Source organism: Leuciscus leuciscus (assembly GCF_965113295.1).
Source record: "Leuciscus leuciscus genome assembly, chromosome: 1".
In the NCBI taxonomy this organism is placed as follows: Eukaryota; Metazoa; Chordata; class Actinopteri; order Cypriniformes; family Leuciscidae; genus Leuciscus; species Leuciscus leuciscus.
The window spans coordinates 6,433,948-6,456,009 of record NC_138725.1 but is presented as its reverse complement, the minus strand read 5'-3'; the positions used below and the strand labels follow the sequence as shown (position 1 = coordinate 6,456,009).

Below are 22,062 nucleotides of genomic sequence, written 5' to 3'. Positions count from 1 at the left end.
AAACACTACATGAAAAAACTCGAGGCCCAGAGAGAAGGAAATTAATAGTGAAATAAAGTTGCTATTTTTGTTTGTTTTCTGTGCACAAAATAATAATAATAATCTTAGAGAATTTACGTTTAGCATTAGCCAGAACAATGTACAGAGTTCACTAAACTAGTCGCATCCAAAGCAGTATCTAAAGCCCTTGAACTCTTATTATCCTCAATTAAAGTTTGGATGTGTGTCTCTATTTCTGAAATCTTCTCCGTCAGCCTGACTGTCTCCCTGCATTTATCACATGTACATCCTGCGCTGACAGAGAAAGCTATGCTATACATCTTACATGAAGTGCAAGTGACAATAAGATAAGATAATATAGGATAAGACTTTATTGTCTGTCACAAGTGACAGATATTTGTCTTTGACAAGGTCGGCTCAGAAAATATAAAAACACATACAAAAAGAAAACATGAATACACTCAAAACAATTTAGCCACATTAGCTGTACAGACATGTGCCAAAAATGTGATGTATTCTATATACTGTATGATTGCTCAGTGTAGTAATGGCCGTGGGAATAAAATATTTTTTGTATATGTTTTTCCTTGCAAGTGGAACTCTGTAGCGTCGACCTAATGGCAATAACTGAAAGGATTGGTTAAGGAGGTGGGTGGGATCCTGTGTGATTGTAGTGGCTTTCCTCAATTGTCACGTCCCTGGGCTAATCTGTCCATTCTTCCAGGTCTCTGTTGTGGTTTTGTCAGGTTGGACCTTTTGCTAGCCTTTTGTTTCATTTTTTTGTTTTATTTTTCTCTACCTCCCCCTGACTTTCTCAGGTGGTTCTGCTGCATTCAGCCCTGGCCTTGCTCTCAGTCTCTGCTCGTGGATCGGCTCTGTCTCTGCCCTCCTTCATGTACTACCTGAGAGTCGCCATTCTCCTGCCGCTTCAGACCGTTGCTGCGCTACACCGCCTGGTTCTGGTTCTTCAGACGTTGTGTTGATCTACTGAGGACGCTACCCTGGGAGTCCCTCTAAATTTGCTTAGCCTATATTGAGCTCCTGTCTGGGTTGTTGACAGACTTTTGTGTTTCCCTTTTTGAAGAATAAAACCTTTTGTTGCCTGCAGTTTGAGTCTGTGTCCTAACCTAACATCAATACTGACCGGTGTGAAGTTCTGTTAAAGGAGTTTGAGGGGAGCCTATTATCTTACTGGCTTAATTTATTACTTGAGAGATTAATTAATTAATGAATTAATTAAGAGAGATTAGACATGACTTACCGTGGTTGTTGAGCGAATTAAACAAATAATGAGCGCACGGATGGCATGTTAACAGGCTAGCGAAATACTAACGTTTTGTGCTAGCAATGAATTAGATTGAAGCTAGTGATCACAGGTTAATATGTGATGTTGAGTAAGTTATATTAAGCAGTTTAAACAATGGCGATGTCAGTAATTACTCACCCTCATGTTGTTCCAACCCTGTAACACCTTCGTTCATCTTCGGAACACACATTAAGATATTTTTTATGAAATCTGAGAGATGTCTCACTCCTCCATAGGCTTCTATGTGGCTGAAACTTGCCAGCCAAGAATAGTCATTAAAGACATCGTTAAAATTGTAAGAATTGATAAATTAGGAAATTCCAGACAGTTGGTTTCGGGGGTGACCACCAGATTGGTGATTGGCGATCTCTCAGCCTCATGTATTTCTTATTGTTGGGTTAGCATCTTTTCTCATTTTCCAGAGCATTTGATGTTTTGTATCGATAATCTTTGAACTGATTAAGAAATTGGCTTGATACATTTACCTGACATAATAATTTCTTACATTTGATTATTCTAACTGTCTTTGACATTGTTCATTTAATAGTTAAAGGGAATAGTCAAATATTCGCCCACTTTTGGTGAGGCACAGATATTATTAAAACTTTTCATTTATGGAGTCAGATGAAATAACGAGAGAATACATATTTAAATGTACTGCATTTAATACTTTGCCTCGAGAAAAGGACAGTAACACGTTAGACCTTCCCCGTGTATTGGCGAACCGGAAATTGGACCAAATATAGCGGGCTTTACAAGAGGTTATTGTATTATTTTGTTTTATTATTGATGATTTATGTTATATTGTAAGATATCTTTCAATAGAGCAGTTTTACAGGCTTTTATCATGTATCCTGACTCAAATAATGTGTTTCTAACAGCAAACACTCAGAATAAAGTGAGATGATCTGCTGATGATCATGAATGGCTTGTTGAATGAGTGTTGATAGTCTGAGGCTCATCAATATTAACAGATCTGCTGAAAACACTCTTTATTTCATGACAATAGTTCCTGTTTTCACCTCATTTATTATGCTGATGTCTTCAGATCTCCTGTAAATTGTCACTTAAAGCTCATTTCATTGGTGTCAGCAGACTGAGGGGATTTGTTGCATACTATATGTAGCTTTAAGAAATTCTAGTATGGTAGTCTCAGCAAATAAGAGGGATTTATTTTCTGTTAGAAGGTACTGTCTCCTATTCTCTCTATTATGAACACAGTATAAGGGTCCTCCAGGCTACTAATGAACATGTGGTAGGATAGCCAGAAACTGACCATATATATGGCCTTGTTATTCAATGTGTCATATTCATATATGATGTAAAGTATAGACTATCTTATTGGTTAAAGCTGCCGTCTGCAACATTTTTTTGATCATATTCAGTGAAATTGACACTATAATCCGACAGAACAACATAAATAAGATGGTTTTAGAAAAAACCCCGAGCTTCTAACTCCACCTGGAGCGTGTTATTTGTTTTGCAAAAATCCAGCGCTCCCGCTTCATCAGGTCCAATCAGCGCAGGGGGGTGTGAGATCTGACTGTCAATCACAGGTCGTGCACACGCCACAGATCCCCCCTCACTCGCGCACGTTAATATCACATGCACACGCCACGCCTGAAGTTCGCCTGGAGATTGCATGAAGCGTGATGGCGGAGAGAAAATCTACTAACAAGCTTCCAATTCCTCGGTTATTGCTATCTATGGATAGATTAGCCAGGGCAGCCTACCTCCGAGTCCATGGTGTTGATAGATGCTGAAGAGACGGACGCGTTCACAGAAAATCAGGTACACACGCACAGTGACGCACTGACGAGCACGACCTCGATGGGAGGGTGCTCGCTGGTAGTGGGGAGGGGCATGAGAGTTGTAAACATTCAAAATTTTGGCTAATCGACCCAATCTGCCAGACTTGCCGACTGCAGCTTTAACTCGCAGTAACTTCCCTCATATTTAGGGATGGGACGGTATGAAAATTTCATATCACGATTATGGTGACCAAAATTATTGTGATTATCATTATTATCACGGTTTTGTTAAAACGAGATGAAAGTTCTCAAAAAGAACTGATGCTCACACTAAAAACAGTTCAATATTTGAAAATCAACAAATAAAACAAGCAGCTCCATGCACTTTTTTAAGCAAGATAATATTCTGTGGCATTTCCTTCCTTAATAATATAATAATAACCGTTGTCAATAGCAACGCATAATAACACAGCGCACATCCATGTATCGCATCTCTCGTTTTATTGCACATTTTTTAATTTAACTAAACTCAGTAACTTATATATGTTTGATTTTGGCAGATCAACTCCTCCCACTGTAATTCATCATCAGTGAAGCTCCTCCCACAGTAACTCATCATCAATGAAGCTCCTCCCACTGTACTTCCCCTATAAATGCTGTAAATTCCCATCAGCTACAAGTGAAGACGAGCATCAGAGCATCAGGAAGAGCTGAAATCTGCAAAGACTGAGTTTATTAAAGAGGACAGTGAGAACATGAGTGATCCAGAACCCTGCAGAATGAAACACACTGAAGATCCTGAAGAACAAAGAGGTTGGTGTTTATTCTTCATTCATTCATGATGCTGAAGAACATTCATGTTAGAAACATTCAAGCACTTCATCACATTTAGACAAACAGTTCAACTATGACATGGCTGCAAAAGTTTATTTTTTAACAAATGGTCGGTATAGGGAGGTTTCATATTGTCAACATCAGGTCAAACTAAATTTTAATATTTTAACTGTTTTATTTTACAACATATGGTTTACAATTTGTAACAATGTTACCGGAATTTGTGCGTATTTTTACGAACCTGTATAACAAATAATAATCATTCCAAAATGTAAATTTTACAATCTACTCTGCTTTACTGCAAACATTTGTGTTCTTTCTCGCAGTGAAATTCCCTTGATCTTGTGTTCCTTGTGTCCCACTTTCACATGTGTGTAAAGTCAATGGAAGGAGAAGTTTAGTGTGAACGGCCCTTAACACTATATACTTTTTACATTAAGCACCAACACTTCAAAAGAAGTATATTTAAAACTAGATTTCTTAGTGATTTTAAAAATATTACTAGTAATTACAGCAACACCTCCCCCTTTGCCTTTCAGACGGGGTTCGTGTTTATAACTGTAATCTTGCGGGGTGGACTCATTTAAAGTAATGTAATCGTTTGGTTTTAGCCAGGTTTCTGTAAAACACAGCACATCTGGATTATTCGGGGATGCAAACAGCGCGCTTTTCGGCGCCTCCCGCTTTTTTCACATCAGTTTGGGTGACTTGGGTCTGAGAGGGTCTGATTATAATTTCACAAAGTCATCTGAAGCCATTCCATAGCTTAATGTTATATTCACATTATAATGCTTGATCTGTAGATAAAAGGCTGTGGATTTGCATAAAATGACTTTATTTTGTGTATTTGTATTTTACGTTTGTTGCTGTTTTAAAACGACTTGCTACCGTGTGCCTGTTAGATCACACACATCACAAGGACTATGAATCGGCATCAAACGCACAATAACTGGAATTTAAAACTGTGAAGAAACAAATGGTCAATAAACTGTTGGACAGATAGACACTAGGATTTGTGCGCTCAACATTTCTTCGCTTTGTGCCGTGAACCTTTAAATGCGCACTTGTGCAGCGCTGCACACTGTGACTCCATGTTGCTTTGAGCACATCATTCTGCACCCGCGATGCGCACACATATAAGCGTTTCATATTACCAGTATCATGGTTTTGCGCACTGAAAGATTATTAAAAGCCTATATTATTTATACCTAGCCTGCACAATACATTTAAAAAAAGCATAATTTAATTGCATATTATTTCTGTGTAGTGTAGGCTATATAAATATATACACTTCTGAATTCTTGACATTCATAAATATAAAATTGTGAAATGTATGATTGCCTGATTGAATTTTATAAGAGTACTAATAGTCATTTGTTTTTATTAACATGTTTAGATTTTATAAAATTACTGTGCAGATTTTTTCAAGAATTACTTTTTGCTGCTTTATACACTCACTAAGTTTAAGAAAAATACATAATACATTTATGTAATATTTAAAGGTGTAACTGTAATCTTACACTGCAAAATAACTTACAAAGGATTAAATTCATCACAATTATGTAAGTATCTGGATATTTGCCACGGGGCGAGGGCTTCGATAACCTCTCTCTTTTTTGACGATGGTTCAAAACAGAGAGAAAAACGAGGCTATACGGAGCGTATAGCACTGAAGCAAACAAACTCACAGCAGGCAGAGAGGCAGACAGGAGCAATCCTTTCAAGTGTATTTTACAATAAGAGCAGGGCCGGCGCGTTCATATAGGCGAACTAGGCAATTGCCTAGAGCGGCACTTTTGTAAGGGCGGCAAAATGTGTACCAATCGGGAATGAACAATTCACAAAATAGGCTATATGATTTGCTGAGCTGCCGCTGCGCCGCCCCGCCCCGCCCCGCCCCGCCCCGCCCCCTGCTCTCACGAGTCATGACTCATGACTGAGTGATGGGAAGTTCGGATAATTTTACTGACTCTCTTGTTCGATCTCGTTCATAAAAATGAACGAATCTTTATTTGAGTCATTTCGTTAATTTAAGTGGCTTTAAATGTTACACAGCCAAAATCCCCGATCACATCCACCTACGCATATAGTAGGCCTATATGTATATATTTGCTTCCTCTTGGCCTAAAGTGTTCCTGCAATGGGAGTGTTCTCTGGCTAGAGCGCAGAACAGCGGAGTTTGTATGGACAGAAGTGCATGCCTGAGCTTGTGTTTTGGGTTAAGCTGCGTTGCTTTGACATTGTGGAAAATATAACAATAGAAAAAAAGATATAGGCTATTAGCCTTTTTACCCATTATTATCAACCTAAATTAATCTCGATTTTAATTTAACTTAATTTCGTTTTTCTTTATGTAAATTTCGTTTTCTTTATTTAAATTTCGTTTTACTTTATTTAAATTTAGTTTTTTCTTTATTTAAATGTTTTTTTTCTTTATTGAAATTTTGTTTTTTCTTTATTTAAATTTTACATTTAGTTTTTTTCTTTATTGAAATTTAGTTTTTCTTTATTGAAATTTAGTTTTTCTTAATTTAAATCTACCCTTTACTGTGTCAGTAATTAGTTAGGGACTGTTCGTTTTTTATTTAAGGGGCCACCGGAGGAGTTAAAAAAGACATGACCCTCCCTTCGCCAGCAATAAATTTTTCTATGACCCTCCAAAATGTTTGTGAAAAAAGGCATGACCCTCCCCGATAATTTATTGATTAGCCTACTTCTGTACTGGTTTGCGCTTGGCAAAGATGTTCAGATAGCCATTGTTTTTTTGTTTTTTTGTTTTTTAAACCATAAACTCTTGCTTTCTCATCTTACTAGGGCTGTAACGATAGACCAAACCTACGATTCGGTTCGTATCACGATTTTTGATTTTAGATTTTTAAAAAATCATGTTTTCGGTGCTGATGGTGAACATGTGGGTGGAGCTGCCAATAAAGCATCTAAAAGCTGTCACAAAGAACCAGCAAAAGTAATGATTATTAATATGTCAAATATAGCAAGGAAACATTTTAATTGTTTATTAATAAACAAGTGTTTTCTGTGTCGACTGCAAAGATGAAGTTGACGATGCGTCGCGATCTTCTCAGAACGCGCCAGAGAGAAATGCACATTTCATAAGCAGAAAGCAGTCTGTTTTTTTAATTGTTCTGTTTAAAAGTAGACATTTCAAGCTTTCTATATATTTCTCAGGTCTGTGAGGCAAGTAGCATACCTTACGCTGAGTTTCGGTTCATTTATGAGACAAGAGTCCAGTTCACTCGCCCGCGCCTCCGTGATTATCTATTTTCTACTATATTTACTTCTTATTTATTAAATCCAGATGAAACATTGATTAAAATTAAGATACAATTAATAAAAAAACGAAATTCACTTTAAAGAAAGGCTTTGTGCTTTCTGTTTGAGGTCTCTGTGAAATTTTTAAAGTCGCTTTCAGAGCAGTCATGTCCGTATAATGGAGAACTGTCACGCCCGTAACATTGTTTTTTTTGTTTGTTTTTTTCACATAAATGCGAACACGAAAAATAAAATAAAAATAATATTTTATGTTCTGTGGAGGCCGATCTTTATTCATCCGGTGGGTATATATCTTTTGGTTTGCACAGTGTAATTTATAGAAGAATTACTAAAACATATTTTGTTTTAGTAATCCCTCCCCTATTTTATATAGACCCTCCCCTATTTTCCTCCGGTGGCCCCTTCCATAAATACCGACCCTTAGTCAGAAAAATATAGACTACCTTAAAGTATTGCTTAATTTAACAGACATGTGTGTGTGCATTTTATATTGCTAGTGCAGCGTGCGTCAAGTATAAAAGCCCTGCCCGCTTGAGGTGCGCCGCTTCCCGCTCGCGGTGTTCTGTAGTTTACTAAAAGTTTATTAATTCTGAACGTGTCGCGTCTCACCTGTCCATCTATATTGCACCACCAAATGCTACACTGCACTCCCTTGTGAAGTCGATTGGATGAACGGTTCTCGAAATAATCAAAATGCAAACGGACATAGACACATAGAGATTCCTGCCTTTATTAGAGAGAAGAATATCTTCAGCACCCTCTCGAAGCTTTGAATATTCGATGTTCATTACTACCGCAGCTTCGAAGCTCAAAAAATGGTATTCGGACCAGCCCTAGGGGCGGCACAAATGTTTTTCGCCTAGAGCGGCAGAAGTGCACGCGCCGGCCCTGAATAAGAGTTTTACTGTCGTTTCAGACCCGATGGAAGAGAGGGAGGAGAGTGAAGAACTGAGTGAAGTGGAGGAGGAACATCATGTCCAACCTGGAGGAAAACCTTTGAGTCGCTTAAAAACTAAAAATAATTTTTTAAAGAAAAGAAGAGCCAATAAATCTTTCACCTGCACTCAGTGTGGAAAGAGTCTCACAAACAAACGACGTCTTGAGATTCACATGAGGATCCACACGGGAGAGAAGCCGTTCTCATGTGATCAATGTGAAAAGAGATTCTCAGACAAACAAGATCTTAAGATTCACATGAGAGTTCATACAGGAGAGAAGCCACATGTATGCAATCAATGTGGGAATAGTTTCAGTCAATCATCATCTCTTAAGAAACACATGAGGATCCACACCGGCGAGAAGCCGTTCACATGTGATCAGTGTGGGAATAGTTTCAGTCAATCTTCACACCTTAATGTCCACATGATGATCCACACCGGAGTGAAGCCGTTCACATGTGATCAATGTGGAAAAACATTTCTTAGGTCATCACACCTGAAGTCACACCTGGCAGTTCATATGAATGAGAAGCCGCATTCATGTTCTGTGTGTGGAAAGAGTTTTTCACTTCTGTTTAATCAGAATCAGAATCAGAAAGAGCTTTATTGCCAAGTATGCTTGCGCATACGAGGAATTTGTCTTGGTGACAGTAGCTTCCAGTACACATACAATACAAAGTGACAAGACAAGTGACAAGTAACATAGGTATAAATAAAAAATAGAAAAAATAAAAATAAAATAAAAATAAAGGATTATAAATTATAAATATATATAAAGTTATAAGGTGCTATAATGAAATGTCTGAGGGAAGTATTGCACATGTTTGTTCCACAGTAGGGGAACATTTAAGTGTTCATGAGGTAGATGGCCTGGGGAAAGAAACTTTTCCTGTGTCTGGTTGTTTTTGTGCTCGGTGCTCTGTAGCGTCGACCAGACGGTAACAGTTCAAACAGAAAGTGTGCTGGGTGTGACGGGTCCAGAGTGATTTTGCGAGCCCTTTTACTCACTCTGGATGAGTGCAGTACTTTGAGTGTGGGAAGGGTAGTGCCAGTGATTCGCTCAGCAGTCCGAACTATCCGCTGTAGTCTACGGAGGTCGGTTTTGGTAGCAGAGCCGAACCAGACGGTGATGGAAGTGCAGAGGATGGACTGGATGACAGCTGAGTAGAACTGTACGAGCAGCTCCTGTGGCAGGTTGAATTTCCTCAGCTGACGCAGGAAGTACAGTCTCTGTTGGGCTTTCTTCACAATAGAGTCTATGTGAGTGTCCCACTTCAGATCCTGAGAGATGGTGGTGCCCAGGAACCTGAATGACTCTACTGCAGTCACAGTGCTGTCCATGATGGTGAGTGAAGGGAGTGCAGGGGGGTTTCTCCTGAAGTCCACGATCATCTCCACTGTTTTGAGCGTGTTCAGCTCCAGGTTGTTATAACTGCACCAAAGAGCCAGCTGCTCCACCTCCTGTCTGTACGCAGACTCGTCACCGTTCCGGATGAGTCCGATAACAGTAGTGTCGTCCGCAAACTTCAGGAGCTTGACAGAGGTGTCTTTAGAGGTGCAGTCATTTGTGTACAGGGAGAAGAGCAGTGGTGAGAGAACACATCCCTGTGGAGCACCGGTGCTGATGGTGCGGCTGTCGGACGTGATTTTGCCCATTCTGACTAGCTGTTGTCTGTCTGTCAGAAAGCTGGTGATCCATTGACAGATGGAGCTAGGGACAGAGAGCTGGGTCAGTTTGGTCTGGAGCAGTGATGGGACGATGGTGTTGAAGGCAGAACTAAAGTCCACGAACAGAATCCTTGCATAGGTCCCTGGTTTGTCCAGATGTTGTAGGGTGTAATGCAGTCCCATATTGACCACATCATCCACAGACCGGTTTGCTCTGTAGGCAAACTGCAGGGGGTCCAGCAAGGGTCCAGTGATGTCCTTCAGATATGCTAACACCAGTCTTTCGAATGACTTCATGGCCACAGATGTTAAGGCAACAGGTCTGTAGTCATTGAGTCCTGTGATCTTTGGTTTCTTCGGGATTGGGATGATGGTGGAGCGTTTAAAGCAGAAAGGGACTTTGCACTGCTCCAGTGATCTGTTGAAGATCAGTGAGAAGATAGAGGCCAGCTGGTCAGCGCAGGTTTTCAGAAAGGCTGGTGAAACACCGTCTGGGCCTGGTGCTTTCCTTCTCTTCTGTTTCCTGAAGATCTGACGCACATTATCCTCACTGATCTGAAGTGCAGGGGGGGGAGGGGAGGGGGATGGCTGGAGGTGTTGATGGCTGTGTAGAGAGATGGTCAGGGCGGGTATGGGGTGTCTGATCGGGGGTCTCAAATCTACAGTAAAAGACATTCAGCTCGTTCGCAAGATGCTTGTTGCTGTCGATGCTGGGGGATGGTGTCTTGTAGTTGGTAATGTCTTTCAGGCCTTTCCACACTGATGCAGGGTCGTTGGAGGAAAACTGGTTTTCCAGCTTTTTGGCATAGCTCTTCTTAGCCACTTCAATCTCCTTTGTCAATGTGTTCCTGGCCTGATTATACAAGATCCTATCCCCACTCCTGTAGGCATCTTCTTTGACCTGACGAAGCTGTCTGAGTTTTGGTGTGAACCATGGTTTATCATTGTTGAATGATAAGTAAGTCCTGGTAGGGATGCATAAATCCTCACAGAAACTGATGTATGATGTTACAGTCTCTGTGAGCTCGTCCAGATCGCTGGCAGCAGCTTCAAAAACACTCCAGTCAGTGCATTCAAAACAGGCTTGTAAGACCTGCTCTGTGTCGTTGGTCCATCTCTTTACAGTCCTTATTACTGGCTTAGCAGTTTTAAGTTTTTGCCTGTAAGTTGGTAGAAGATGAACCAGGCAGTGATCGGAAAGTCCTAGAGCTGCTCTGGCGACGGAGCGATATGCATCCTTTGTTGTGGTGTAGCAATGGTCCAAAATATTATTGTCTCTGGTGGGGCATGTAATGTGCTGTTTGAATTTAGGCAGTTCACGTGTGAGTTTTGCCTGATTAAAGTCTCCGAGAATGATAAGAACAGAGTCCGGGTGTTGTTGTTCTGTTTCTGTGATCAGATCAGCCAGCTGTTGCAGCGCCGTACTCACGTGTGCTTGCGGTGGAATGTAAACACTGATGAGAACGAGCGAGGAAAACTCCCGCGGCGAGTAGAACGGCTTACAGTTAATGAAAAGCACTTCCACATCAGGACAGCACATCTTCCTTAACACAGTTACATCAGTACACCACCTTCTGTTGATGTAAAAGCATGTCCCACCACCGCGCGTTTTCCCCGTTGACTCCATATCGCGATCCGCTCTGAACAGCTGAAAGTCCGGTAGATGTAACGCGCTGTCCGGAATGGCTTCGTTCAGCCAGGTTTCCGTGAAACACAGAGCAGCAGAGTTGGTAAAGTCCTTGTTTTTGCGTGAGAGCAGAAGTAGTTCGTCCATTTTGTTAGGGAGAGAGCGGACATTCGCCAGATGGATGCTAGGCAGCGCCGTTCTGAATCCGCGCTGCCTGAGCTTAACGAGTGTGCCGGCTCGCTTCCCACGCCTGCGCGTCTTATACTGTTTCCACAGTGCAGCGGCGCAACCGACGACAATGTTCCGCAAAACGCCAGAAGAATCAAAAACTGGTTGGTGATCAGTTGGTGTGCACTGCCGAATGTTCAGCAGTTCGTCCCTGGTATAACTGATAGCGAATGACAAACATAAAACAGAACAAACTAACAAAAACAGTGTAACAACTGGAGAGCTCAACACCGAGGCAGCCATCCGCGGCGCCATCTTGGATCTCTCTAATTTACATAAACATGAGAAAACTCACACTGGTGTAAGAGAGTACATGTGCTTTGAGTGTGAGAAGACTTTTGCTACAAGGATACATTTAAAACAGCACGACAGAATTCACACTGGAGAAAAACCTTGCAAGTGTTCACACTGTGACAAGAGATTCAGTTTGTCAGGACATCTGAGATAACATGAGAGGATCCACACTGGAGAAAAACCTTACAAGTGTTCACACTGTGACAAGAGATTCAGTGGATCATCATCTCTGAAAACACATGAGAGGATCCACACTGGAGAGAAGCCGCACACGTGTGATCAGTGTGGAAACAGTTTCTCTTTTAAAAGTGACCTGAAGCGACACAGGAAGATCCATGCAGTGGAGAAACCACATCAACACAGTCTGAGGTCACGGTAAGTAGTTCATCTTTATGTGCTGAGAAACAAAAGCTGCTTTTCCACTTTCGGAAAAGGTTCCAGTTGTGTTTCCACTTGAGCCTGGTACGGCACGGCACAATTACAAACCGTTCTCGGCCCTGAACTCTCAGCACACTTGGCTAACCGTGCCGAACCGTGATGGTTGAATGTGTTTACTAGTGGTGGAAATTTGGATTCTTTCCAGAGATTCGTTCATTTTCAGATCGTTCACCAAAATGATTCGTACATTAATTTGTTCAGTGACAATTTCTTCATATTACATAAATACGCCAGCAGGGGGCGAAAAAGAGTCTCTAATGTGTTGTCTTAAGTCCACGAAAGTATTTACTTGTAACAAAAAAAAATTATTTGGCTTTATTAAAATGTCTTTCTCATTTACTTATTAAATTAATAAAACAAGTCAAAATCAGTGGTTCAGATGACCAAAGCACAAAGGTTTTCTTGCATAATTAACATTTTAGTTGTTTGGTCAGACATTTACATATTCATAAATCTGGGATTATGTTAAACGTTGAGTTATGTTCTATGTTAAATATGAATATATAAACAATCGTATGTGCACAGTACCTATTACTGTGTTTTGCATCTGCTTTCTGCCGATTGGCGAATGAGATTGACTCGCATGCTAATGACCGACCTACCCGGGACTCTCCCGGTTTTACACGCCCCTTCACAGCCTGAACTGAAATGCTATTGGCCGACACTACACAAATGAGACCTAACCAATACTGCCAATTTTTTTGTTTGTTTTACAGTGAAGGGGGTGGATTGAAATCCACTGCTGCTTCAATGTATATGTAATGAGTGATTATAATCAAGATATTAATCAATGTTTTTCCTTCTAAATATCACATGGGTTGAATTACTTCTCTGGGGATTTTACTTTATGGAAGTTACCATACCAGCCCCTCCTTGAACTGCCACCTTACCGTGGTGGAGGGGTTTGAGTACCCGAATGAACCTAGGAGCTATGTTGTCTGGGGCTATATGCCCCTGGTAGGGTCTCCCAAGGCAAACAGGTCCTAGGCGACGGGTCAGACTAAGAGCGGTTCAAAAACCCTTATGATGAAAAAAAAAACGAGGACCGTGACGTCGCCCGGTATGGCGCAGCCGGGGCCCCACCCTGGAGCCAGGCCCGGGGTTGGGGCTCGTATGCGAGCGCCTGGTGGTCGGGCCTCCCCCCATGGGGTCCGGCCGGGCTCAGCCCGAAGGAGCGACGTGGGGCCACCCTCCCGTGGACCCACCCTCCCGTGGACCCACCACCTGCAGGAGGGACCGTAAGGGGCCGGTGCTAAGTGGATCGGGCGGCAGTCGAAGGCGGGGGCCTAGACAACCCGATCCCTGGACGCGGAATCTAGCTCTAGGGACATGGAATGTCACCTCTCTGGCGGGGAAGGAGCCTGAGGTTGTGCGTGAGGTTCAGAGATTCCGACTAGAGATAGTTGGGATCACCTCTACGCACGGCTTGGGCTCTGGAACCACACTCCTCGAGAGAGGATGGACTCTTCACCACTCTGGAGTTGCCCATGGTGAGAGGCGGCGGGCTGGTGTGGGTTTGCTTATAGCCCCCCAGCTCAGCCGCCATGTGTTGGAGTTCACCCCGGTGAACGAGAGGGTCACTTCCCTACGCCTTCGGGTCGGGGATAGGTCTCTCACTGTCGTTTGTGCTTACGGGCCGAACGGCAGTGCAGAGTACCCGGCCTTCTTGGAGTCTCTGGGAGGGGTGCTGGAAAGTGCTCCGACTGGAGACTCCGTCGTTCTACTGGGGGACTTCAACGCCCACGTGGGCAGCGACAGTGACACCTGGAGGGGCGTGATTGGGAGGAACGGCCCCCCTGATCTGAACCCGAGTGGTGTTCTGTTATTGGACTTCTGTGCTAGTTACAGCTTGTCCATAATGAACACCATGTTCAAGCATAATGGTGTCCATCAGTGCACATGGCACCAGGACACCCTAGGCCGGAGGTCGATGATCGACTTTGTGGTCGTTTCATCTGACCTCCGGCCGTATGTCTTGGACACTCGGGTGAAGAGAGGGGCGGAGCTGTCAACTGATCACCACCTGGTGGTGAGTTGGATCCGATGGCGGAGGAGGAAGCTGGACAGACTCGGCAGACCCAAACGTACTGTGAGGGTCTGTTGGGAACGTTTGGCCGAATCTCCTGTCAGAGAGATCTTCAACTCCCACCTCCAGCAGAGCTTCGACCAGATCCCGAGGGAGTCTGGAGATATTGAGTCCGAGTGGACCATGTTCTCCACCTCCATTGTCAACGCGGCCACTCGGAGCTGTGGCCGTAAGGTCTCCGGTGCCTGTCGAGGCGGCAATCCCCGAACCCGGTGGTGGACACCGGAAGTAAGGGATGCCGTCAAGCTGAAGAAGGAGTCCTATCGGGCCTGGCTGGCTTGTGGGACTCCTGAGGCAGCTGATGGGTACCGACGGGCCAAGCGGACTGCAGCCCGGGTGGTTGTGGAGGCAAAAACTCGGGCCTGGGAGGAGTTCGGTGAGGCCATGGAGAAGGACTATCGGTCGGCCTCGAAGAGATTCTGGCAAACCGTCCGGCGCCTCAGGAGGGGGAAGCTGTGCCCTACCAACGCTGTTTACAGTGGAGGTGGGCAGCTGTTGACCTCGACTGGGGATATCACCGGACGGTGGAAAGAATACTTCGAGGATCTCCTCAATCCCGCCGTCACGTCTTCCATTGAGGAAGGGGACAGTACCTTTGGACTGGCAGACCGGGGTGGTGGTCCCTCTTTTCAAGAAGGGGGATCGGAGGGTGTGCTCCAACTATAGGGGGATCACACTTCTCAGCCTCCCTGGGAAAGTCTATGCCAGGGTACTGGAGAGGAGAATCCGGCCGATAGTAGAACCTCGGATTCAGGAGGAACAGTGTGGTTTTCGTCCCGGCCGTGGAACACTGGACCAGCTCTATACCCTCTACAGGGTGCTGGAGGGCTCATGGGAGTTTGCCCAACCAATCCACATGTGCTTTGTGGATTTGGAGAAGGCATTCGACTGTGTCCCTCGCGGCGGCCTGTGGAGGGTGCTCCGGGAGTATGGGGTCCGGGGCCCTTTGCTAAGGGCTATCCGGTCCCTGTACGACCGGAGCAGGAGCTTGGTTCGTATTGCCAGCAGTAAGTCAGACTTGTTCCCGGTGCGTGTTGGACTCCGGCAGGGCTGCCCTTTGTCGCCGGTTCTGTTCATAATTTTTATGGACAGAATTTCTAGGCGCAGCCAGGGGCCGGAGGGGGTCAGGTTTGGGGACCACACAATTTCATCTCTGCTCTTTGCGGATGATGTTGTCGTGTTGGCCTCATCAAACCAGGACCTCCAGCATGCACTGGGACGGTTTGCAGCCGAGTGTGAAGCGGCTGGGATGAGAATCAGCACCTCCAAATCCGAGGCCATGGTTCTCAGTCGGAAAAGGGTGGTTTGCCCGCTCCAGGTTGGTGGAGAGCTCCTGCCTCAAGTGGAGGAGTTCAAGTATCTTGGGGTCTTGTTCACGAGTGAGGGAAGGATGGAACGGGAGATTGACAGGCGGATCGGTGCAGCTTCTGCAGTAATGCGGGCCCTGTACCGGTCTGTCGTGGTGAAGAAGGAGCTGAGCCGCAAGGCGAAGCTCTCGATTTACCAGTCAATCTACGTTCCTACTCTCACCTATGGTCATGAGCTGTGGGTCATGACCGAAAGGACAAGATCCCGGATACAAGCGGCCGAAATGAGCTTTCTCCGCAGGGTGGCTGGGCGATCCCTTAGAGATAGGGTGAGAAGCTCGGTCACTCGGGAGGAGCTCAGAGTAGAGCCGCTGCTCCTCCACATCGAGAGGGGTCAGTTAAGGTGGCTCGGGCATCTTTTCCGGATGCCTCCTGGACGCCTTCCCGGGAAGGCGTTCCGGGCATGTCCCACCGGGAGGAGACCCCGGGGAAGACCTAGGACACGCTGGAGAGACTATGTCTCCCGGCTGGCCTGGGAACGCCTCGGTGTCCCCCCGGAAGAGCTGGAGGAAGTGTCTAGGGAGAGGGAAGTCTGGGCATCCCTGCTTAGACTGCTGCCCCCGCGACCCGGCCCCGGATAAGCGGTAGAAAATGGATGGATGGATGGATGGATGGAAGTTACCAGTGTGATTACTGAAATGTTCTTTTCATATATTTTTTAATGACTGCATTTGATATCTGAATGCATTAACAGTGCTTGCCTATTTATCCTGGCTTCCAGAAATGAAATAGGGACTGGTTTTATGTTTGAGAAAGGTCTTCAACGTGTTAAAACATAAAGGGGTCATTAAAGACTATAGTTTAAGGGACCATTTCTCAGTTAAAACCTTATTTTACATTTAGACTAAAGTGTCATATCCTTGAGAAAAAGAACTTGTTATCTTGATGTTTTGAGACGAGACTCCTGTTTATAGTTAGAGCCTGGCCAAATCCAACCTTGGAAAAGCTGTGTGTCGGTGTGTGTGTTAGTCTTCTTGGTTACAGGATAAGGATCTTCTGGCATTATTGGAGATTGACTGAGTTGTTGTTCGGGACATGCTGGCGCCCAGCAACCCAAATCTGCGACCTGGCAGGGTACGAGTGTCAGATGCATAATCTATGGAGATATGCTTCAGTCTATCTGTATATGGGTGGAAAATGACTGTTTATCTATTTCTTAGCCAATGAGAATCATTCAGCCTGTAAGCAATGACGTAGCTTAGACCTTGGAAATGGTATAACTGCTGTGATCTTTGTAACTGTAAGCGGGGCGGCCTACAAACTCCTGTGTGAGTCTTGAAGCTGAACTTCTGCTGATGAAACTGCAAACTATCTTCAGTAATACTTTTCTTCAATATTTTTATAATTCTGACTCCGGGTCTTCTTTCAAACATCTGGTCCTTGGGTCCTAAACTGTTAACCCCAAACAACATGAAGGACTATAATGCTTTAAGAGCTCGCTCAAGTACTGCGGAGCTAAACCATTTAGTGCTTTGTAAGTAATCAGCAATATTTTAAAATGTATACGATGTTTAATAGGGAGCCAATGCAGTTTTGACAGAACTGGGCTAATATGGTCATACTTCTGGTTCTGGTATGAACTCGAGCTGCTGCGTTTTGGACCAGCTGTAATTTGTTTATTAAGCGTGCAGGGCAACCACCCAGTAGAGCATTACAATAATCTAGCCTTGATGTCATGAACACATGAACTAATTGTTCTGCATTTGTCAATGAGAGCATATGGCGTAATTTAGATATATTTTTAAGATGGAAAAATGCGGTTTTACAGATACTAGACACGTGACTTTCAAATGAAAGATTGGTATCAAATAGCACACCCAGGTTCCTAACCGACGACGAAGACTTAACAGAGCAGCCATCAAGTGTTAGACAGTATTCTAGGTTATTACGTGAGGACGTTTTTTGTCCAATAATTAGAATCTCTTTTTTTTTTCAGAATTTAGTAGTAGGAAATTACTAGTCATCCAATTTTTTATATCAGCTATGCATTCCGTTAATTTTGTGAATTGGTAAGTTTCTTTTTGAAGAAATATAGAGCTATAGAAGAAATATAGAAATATATTGGTTTTGAAGAAATATAGAGCTGAGTATCGTCGGCATAACAGTGGAAGCTAATTACATGTTTCCTAATGATATCTCCTAAGGGTCGCATGTACAGAGTGTATTGAGTAGAATGCACTCAGAGTAAACTCAGGAGATCATCATGATCACATGATCAAACTCACTGCTTGGCCACTCTAGATTAACTCGGGGTTAGATTTTGGTTGGCCAGGGGCCTGTACCATGAAGCCGGTTTAGGTGGCTAGCCAGCTATGTTTCAGTTTAGTTTACGCCAACCCTGGGTTTTAGGTACTATGAAAGTAGCTTGGCTTTAATCGGTGTTCGTTGCCATGGTATCTTACGCTGCACGGCTAACCTGCTCCGGGGCAGGTTATGTTCTGGATTCAAGATCTCAGACTGAAGTTTGACCAATCAGCTGAGAGCAAAGAAACATATAGGTGACGTAACTTATTCCCAGTGTCTGTTGCAATGACTTCACCTTTTCTTCCAAATCCGGTGGACATCTCAGCGCAAATTGTTAGATGAGCACTTCGTAGAGAAAGAGTTTTTAGCATGACAAAATCCCCTTGCCTTTCCTGATAGTTATTTGTATGAAAGATACAGATTTTCCGCGGAAGGAATGTCTTATCTTTGCGAACTTCTTGAGCCGCACATAAAGAATTTAACACGTCGAATTCATGCACTTACTGTACCGCAAATGGTATTGCATTGCGTTTTTTTGCAAGTGGTACATACTTGCACCGCACGGTGGGTGACGCACAGAAGCTCGGGGAAAACATATGTTTGTCGAACCATTTGCAAGGTGGTCCTCGCTCTGCAGGAGTACATGAATAGTTTCATTAATAGTGTTCCCCGGACATTTATCGGCCATGTCCATAAAAGAGAGCTTTTATAAAATCCCCTGTAAGATATATTGATAGGGTGACGTGACATCACATGAACACATTTTTTTATAAAAAAAAAAAAAAAAAGCAAATTGCACAAATGTACTATACAATATAATACATGTTAAAGATATTTTAAATCTTTATTATTATTCTGTTAATCTTAGGATTCCCTAGCTTTCTTAGTAGTACAAATACGTTCTATATTTATGTAAAATTATGTATATATGTATGTAGCCTATGTGTAATATATATAGCCTATTTTTATAATATATAAAAAATGTGCATGTATCATTTTTTATATATTATAAAAATAGGCTATAGGCTATATTACACATATAGGCTACACATACATACATAATTTTACATAAATATAGAACGTATTTGTTTAACTTACACATTAACAATCAGCAATCTTTCTCCAACAGTCTTCTCTTGCTTTGGCAGCAGAGACCGTATTGTTTCGAGCTTGAAATACATATTTAAAGTCATCGTAATTCTGAATGATTATCTCTTGCTCCTCCGCGGGAAAATATATCGCTCTCGCTCTACCCGCGATTGGTTGTTCAGTGTCGACGTCACTCTTTTATGTGCACGCGCGCGTGGAGTAATCATAGCTTAAGGATCAAAGCCTGAGTTGACAGAGAAAGTTGATGAGCTGCATCATGGTACCAATAAAGCCTGATTGCATCGGTTTGGTTTTGTCAACTCAAAACTAATCCTGTAACCTCGAGTTTGTTCAGCTACCTTCATGGTACAGGCCCCAGTTAATTGTCTAAAGAAACAAGAAACACATGTGTTCACAAAGTTGTTCATTCTGATATTGCACAGTAAAAAGAAAAGAAGAATTGCCCATCGTTGTCTCGACTCTGATTTGTGTTGTTTAAACAATAGACAAACACAACAGTTGGCGACAAGGATTTTTGGATATTATGGAAGTGCTGTCTCCTATGTTTTTTTTTCGGATGGGTTTTTTTTTTCTTCTAGGAGAAATGATAAAGACAGAAGAAACCCAGCCTCACTGCGATGAGGGGTAGATTCAGCGCAAAATAGTAAGTGAATTAAGAAAGATGGCAGGATATATCGGAAAGATTGATGCATTTGTTATGATGTTAATTGTTTTAATGTTGCACTTTCTGCTGTTTTGGATGTTATTAATGATGAAGGTAAATTATGTTTTCTACTTGGTGATTTTAATATCAATCTTTTTCAAAGTGAAAGCCATGCTTCAACAGCTGATTTTTTAAATGTATTGTTTTCATCCTATTTTCATCCTCTTATATGTAAACCAACCAGGGTGACAAACAAAACTGCCACCCTGATTGATAATATTTTTACAAACTCTTTTGATTATGAATCTAATTCAGGAATATTGTGTACGGACATTTCAGACCACTTCCCCATATTTAATTTGAATTTAGGAACTAGTGGTAGCTCAAGAATGTGTGCAGATAAACCAAGCTATCGAAAATTTAGTGAAATGAATATAGATCGTTTTAAATCCATGATTGAGCACACAACATGGGATGATATTTATATTCAACATGATGCTGAATTGGCTTACCAGTTATTTTTTCAAACATTTAATTCTATATTTCATGAGTGTTTTCCGTTAGTTAAGTATAAAGGCAAGTTAAACAAAACTAAGCCATGGTTCTCTTCAGGATTATTGAAGTCCTCAATAAAGAAAAACAAGTTATATAGAAAATTTCGAAAAAATCCAACTCCATATAATTGTGATACATACAAACAATATAAAAATAAATTTACTCACCTACTTCGTATAGCTAAGAAAAATTATTATTCATATCAACTTAAAGAGTCTGCTAGTAATATAAAATCTACATGGAATATCATTAATGAATTACTTAACAAAAAAAAAGGCTCTGTTAAAATTCCAACAAATTTTACTAAAGATGGTATTTCTTTTGTCAACCCTTTTGATATAGCAAATGGATTTAATGATTTCTTTCCTAATGTTGGTAGGCATCTAGCTGAAAAAATTGTTTATACAGATGGTTGTCCAACCGATCTAATTACAGGTTGCTTTCCTGCAATAGGTAATTTTGATCCTCCGACATCTAGAGAAGTGTTTGATATTATAAAAAACCTGAATGACACTGCAGCAGGTCATGATGAAATTAAAGCAAAACTTTTTTAAAAAGTGGCATTAATAATTAGTGAACCACTAACTCATGTACTTATGCTTTCTCTAAAAAGTGGGGTAGTCCCAAAAGATTTGAAGATTGGAAAGGTTATACCTTTATTTAAGGCAGGGGATCCTAGTCTTTTCAATAACTATAGGCCGATCTCCATTTTACCTTGTTTCTCTAAAGTTTTGGAAAAGCTTGTATATGTAAGAATGCTTAAACATCTGAATAACAATGAGATCCTATATAAACATCAATATGGATTTCGGCAGCAACACTCAACATATATGGCTCTGTTACAACTCATAGACAAAATTTCTGTAGCACTGGATAACAACATGTTTGCAGTTGGTATATTTTTAGACTTGTCAAAGGCTTTTGATACAGTTGATTATGAAATTCTGATTTCCAAACTTTACCGTTATGGGTTTCGGGATGTTGTACTCAAATGGCTTAGGGATTATTTGATTAATAGAGAGCAATATGTATTTATAAATGGCAGTACCTCCAAGAGAATTAAATTATGTTGTGGTGTACCTCAGGGATCTATTCTTGGGCCACTCCTGTTTCTCATTTATATAAATGACCTAGCTTGGATGTGTGAATCTGCATTGCCCATTCTATTTGCAGATGATACTACTGTTGTTATATCACATGCAAACTTTGATTCCTTGATGAATGAAGCTAATGATGTTCTATTGTATATCGCAAAGTGGTTTCAGATGAACAAACTTTCACTAAATATAGAAAAATCTAATTATATAGTTTTCAGGAATAAAAATAAAAGGTATTTAAAAGAAGATGCTAAATTATTTATTAATAACATTGAAATCAACCAAGTTACAGTAATAACATTTTTAGGGGTATTATTAGATGAAAAACTTTCGTGGAAAAACCACATTGATTATGTGTGTGTAAAAATCATGAAGTCACTTGGCATCATTAGAAAAGTTTGTTCATTGGTAAATCAATCCTGTCTTTTAACTCTTTATTATAGTCTATTATATCCTTACATCTCTTACTGTAACATTGTTTGGGCCAGTAATTACCCTTCTTCTCTTCAAAAAATACTTTTGATTCAAAAAAAGTTTGTTAGATTGGCGACAGTATCAAATCGGTGTGAACCATCAGCTCCTCTG

At 41.9% G+C, this 22,062-nt stretch overlaps 2 protein-coding genes across 3 annotated transcripts in view; one reads left to right on the top strand and one right to left on the bottom strand.

The window, feature by feature from the left end:
* Nucleotides 1-22,062, bottom strand: part of LOC309492495 (uncharacterized protein) — a 201,847-nt gene that overhangs the window by 82,576 nt on the left and 97,209 nt on the right. The window lies entirely within an intron of this gene.
* The window catches only part of LOC309490066 (uncharacterized protein), a 117,981-nt gene that overhangs the window by 21,878 nt on the left and 74,041 nt on the right, over nt 1-22,062 (top strand). For both annotated transcript variants that reach the window (XM_082159049.1, XM_082159048.1), the window contains one exon: nt 3,618-3,870. In XM_082159049.1, the coding sequence (XP_082015175.1) occupies nt 3,813-3,870 (58 nt within the window). In that variant the 5' untranslated portion in view covers nt 3,618-3,812. The remainder of the gene's footprint in view (nt 1-3,617; nt 3,871-22,062) is intronic.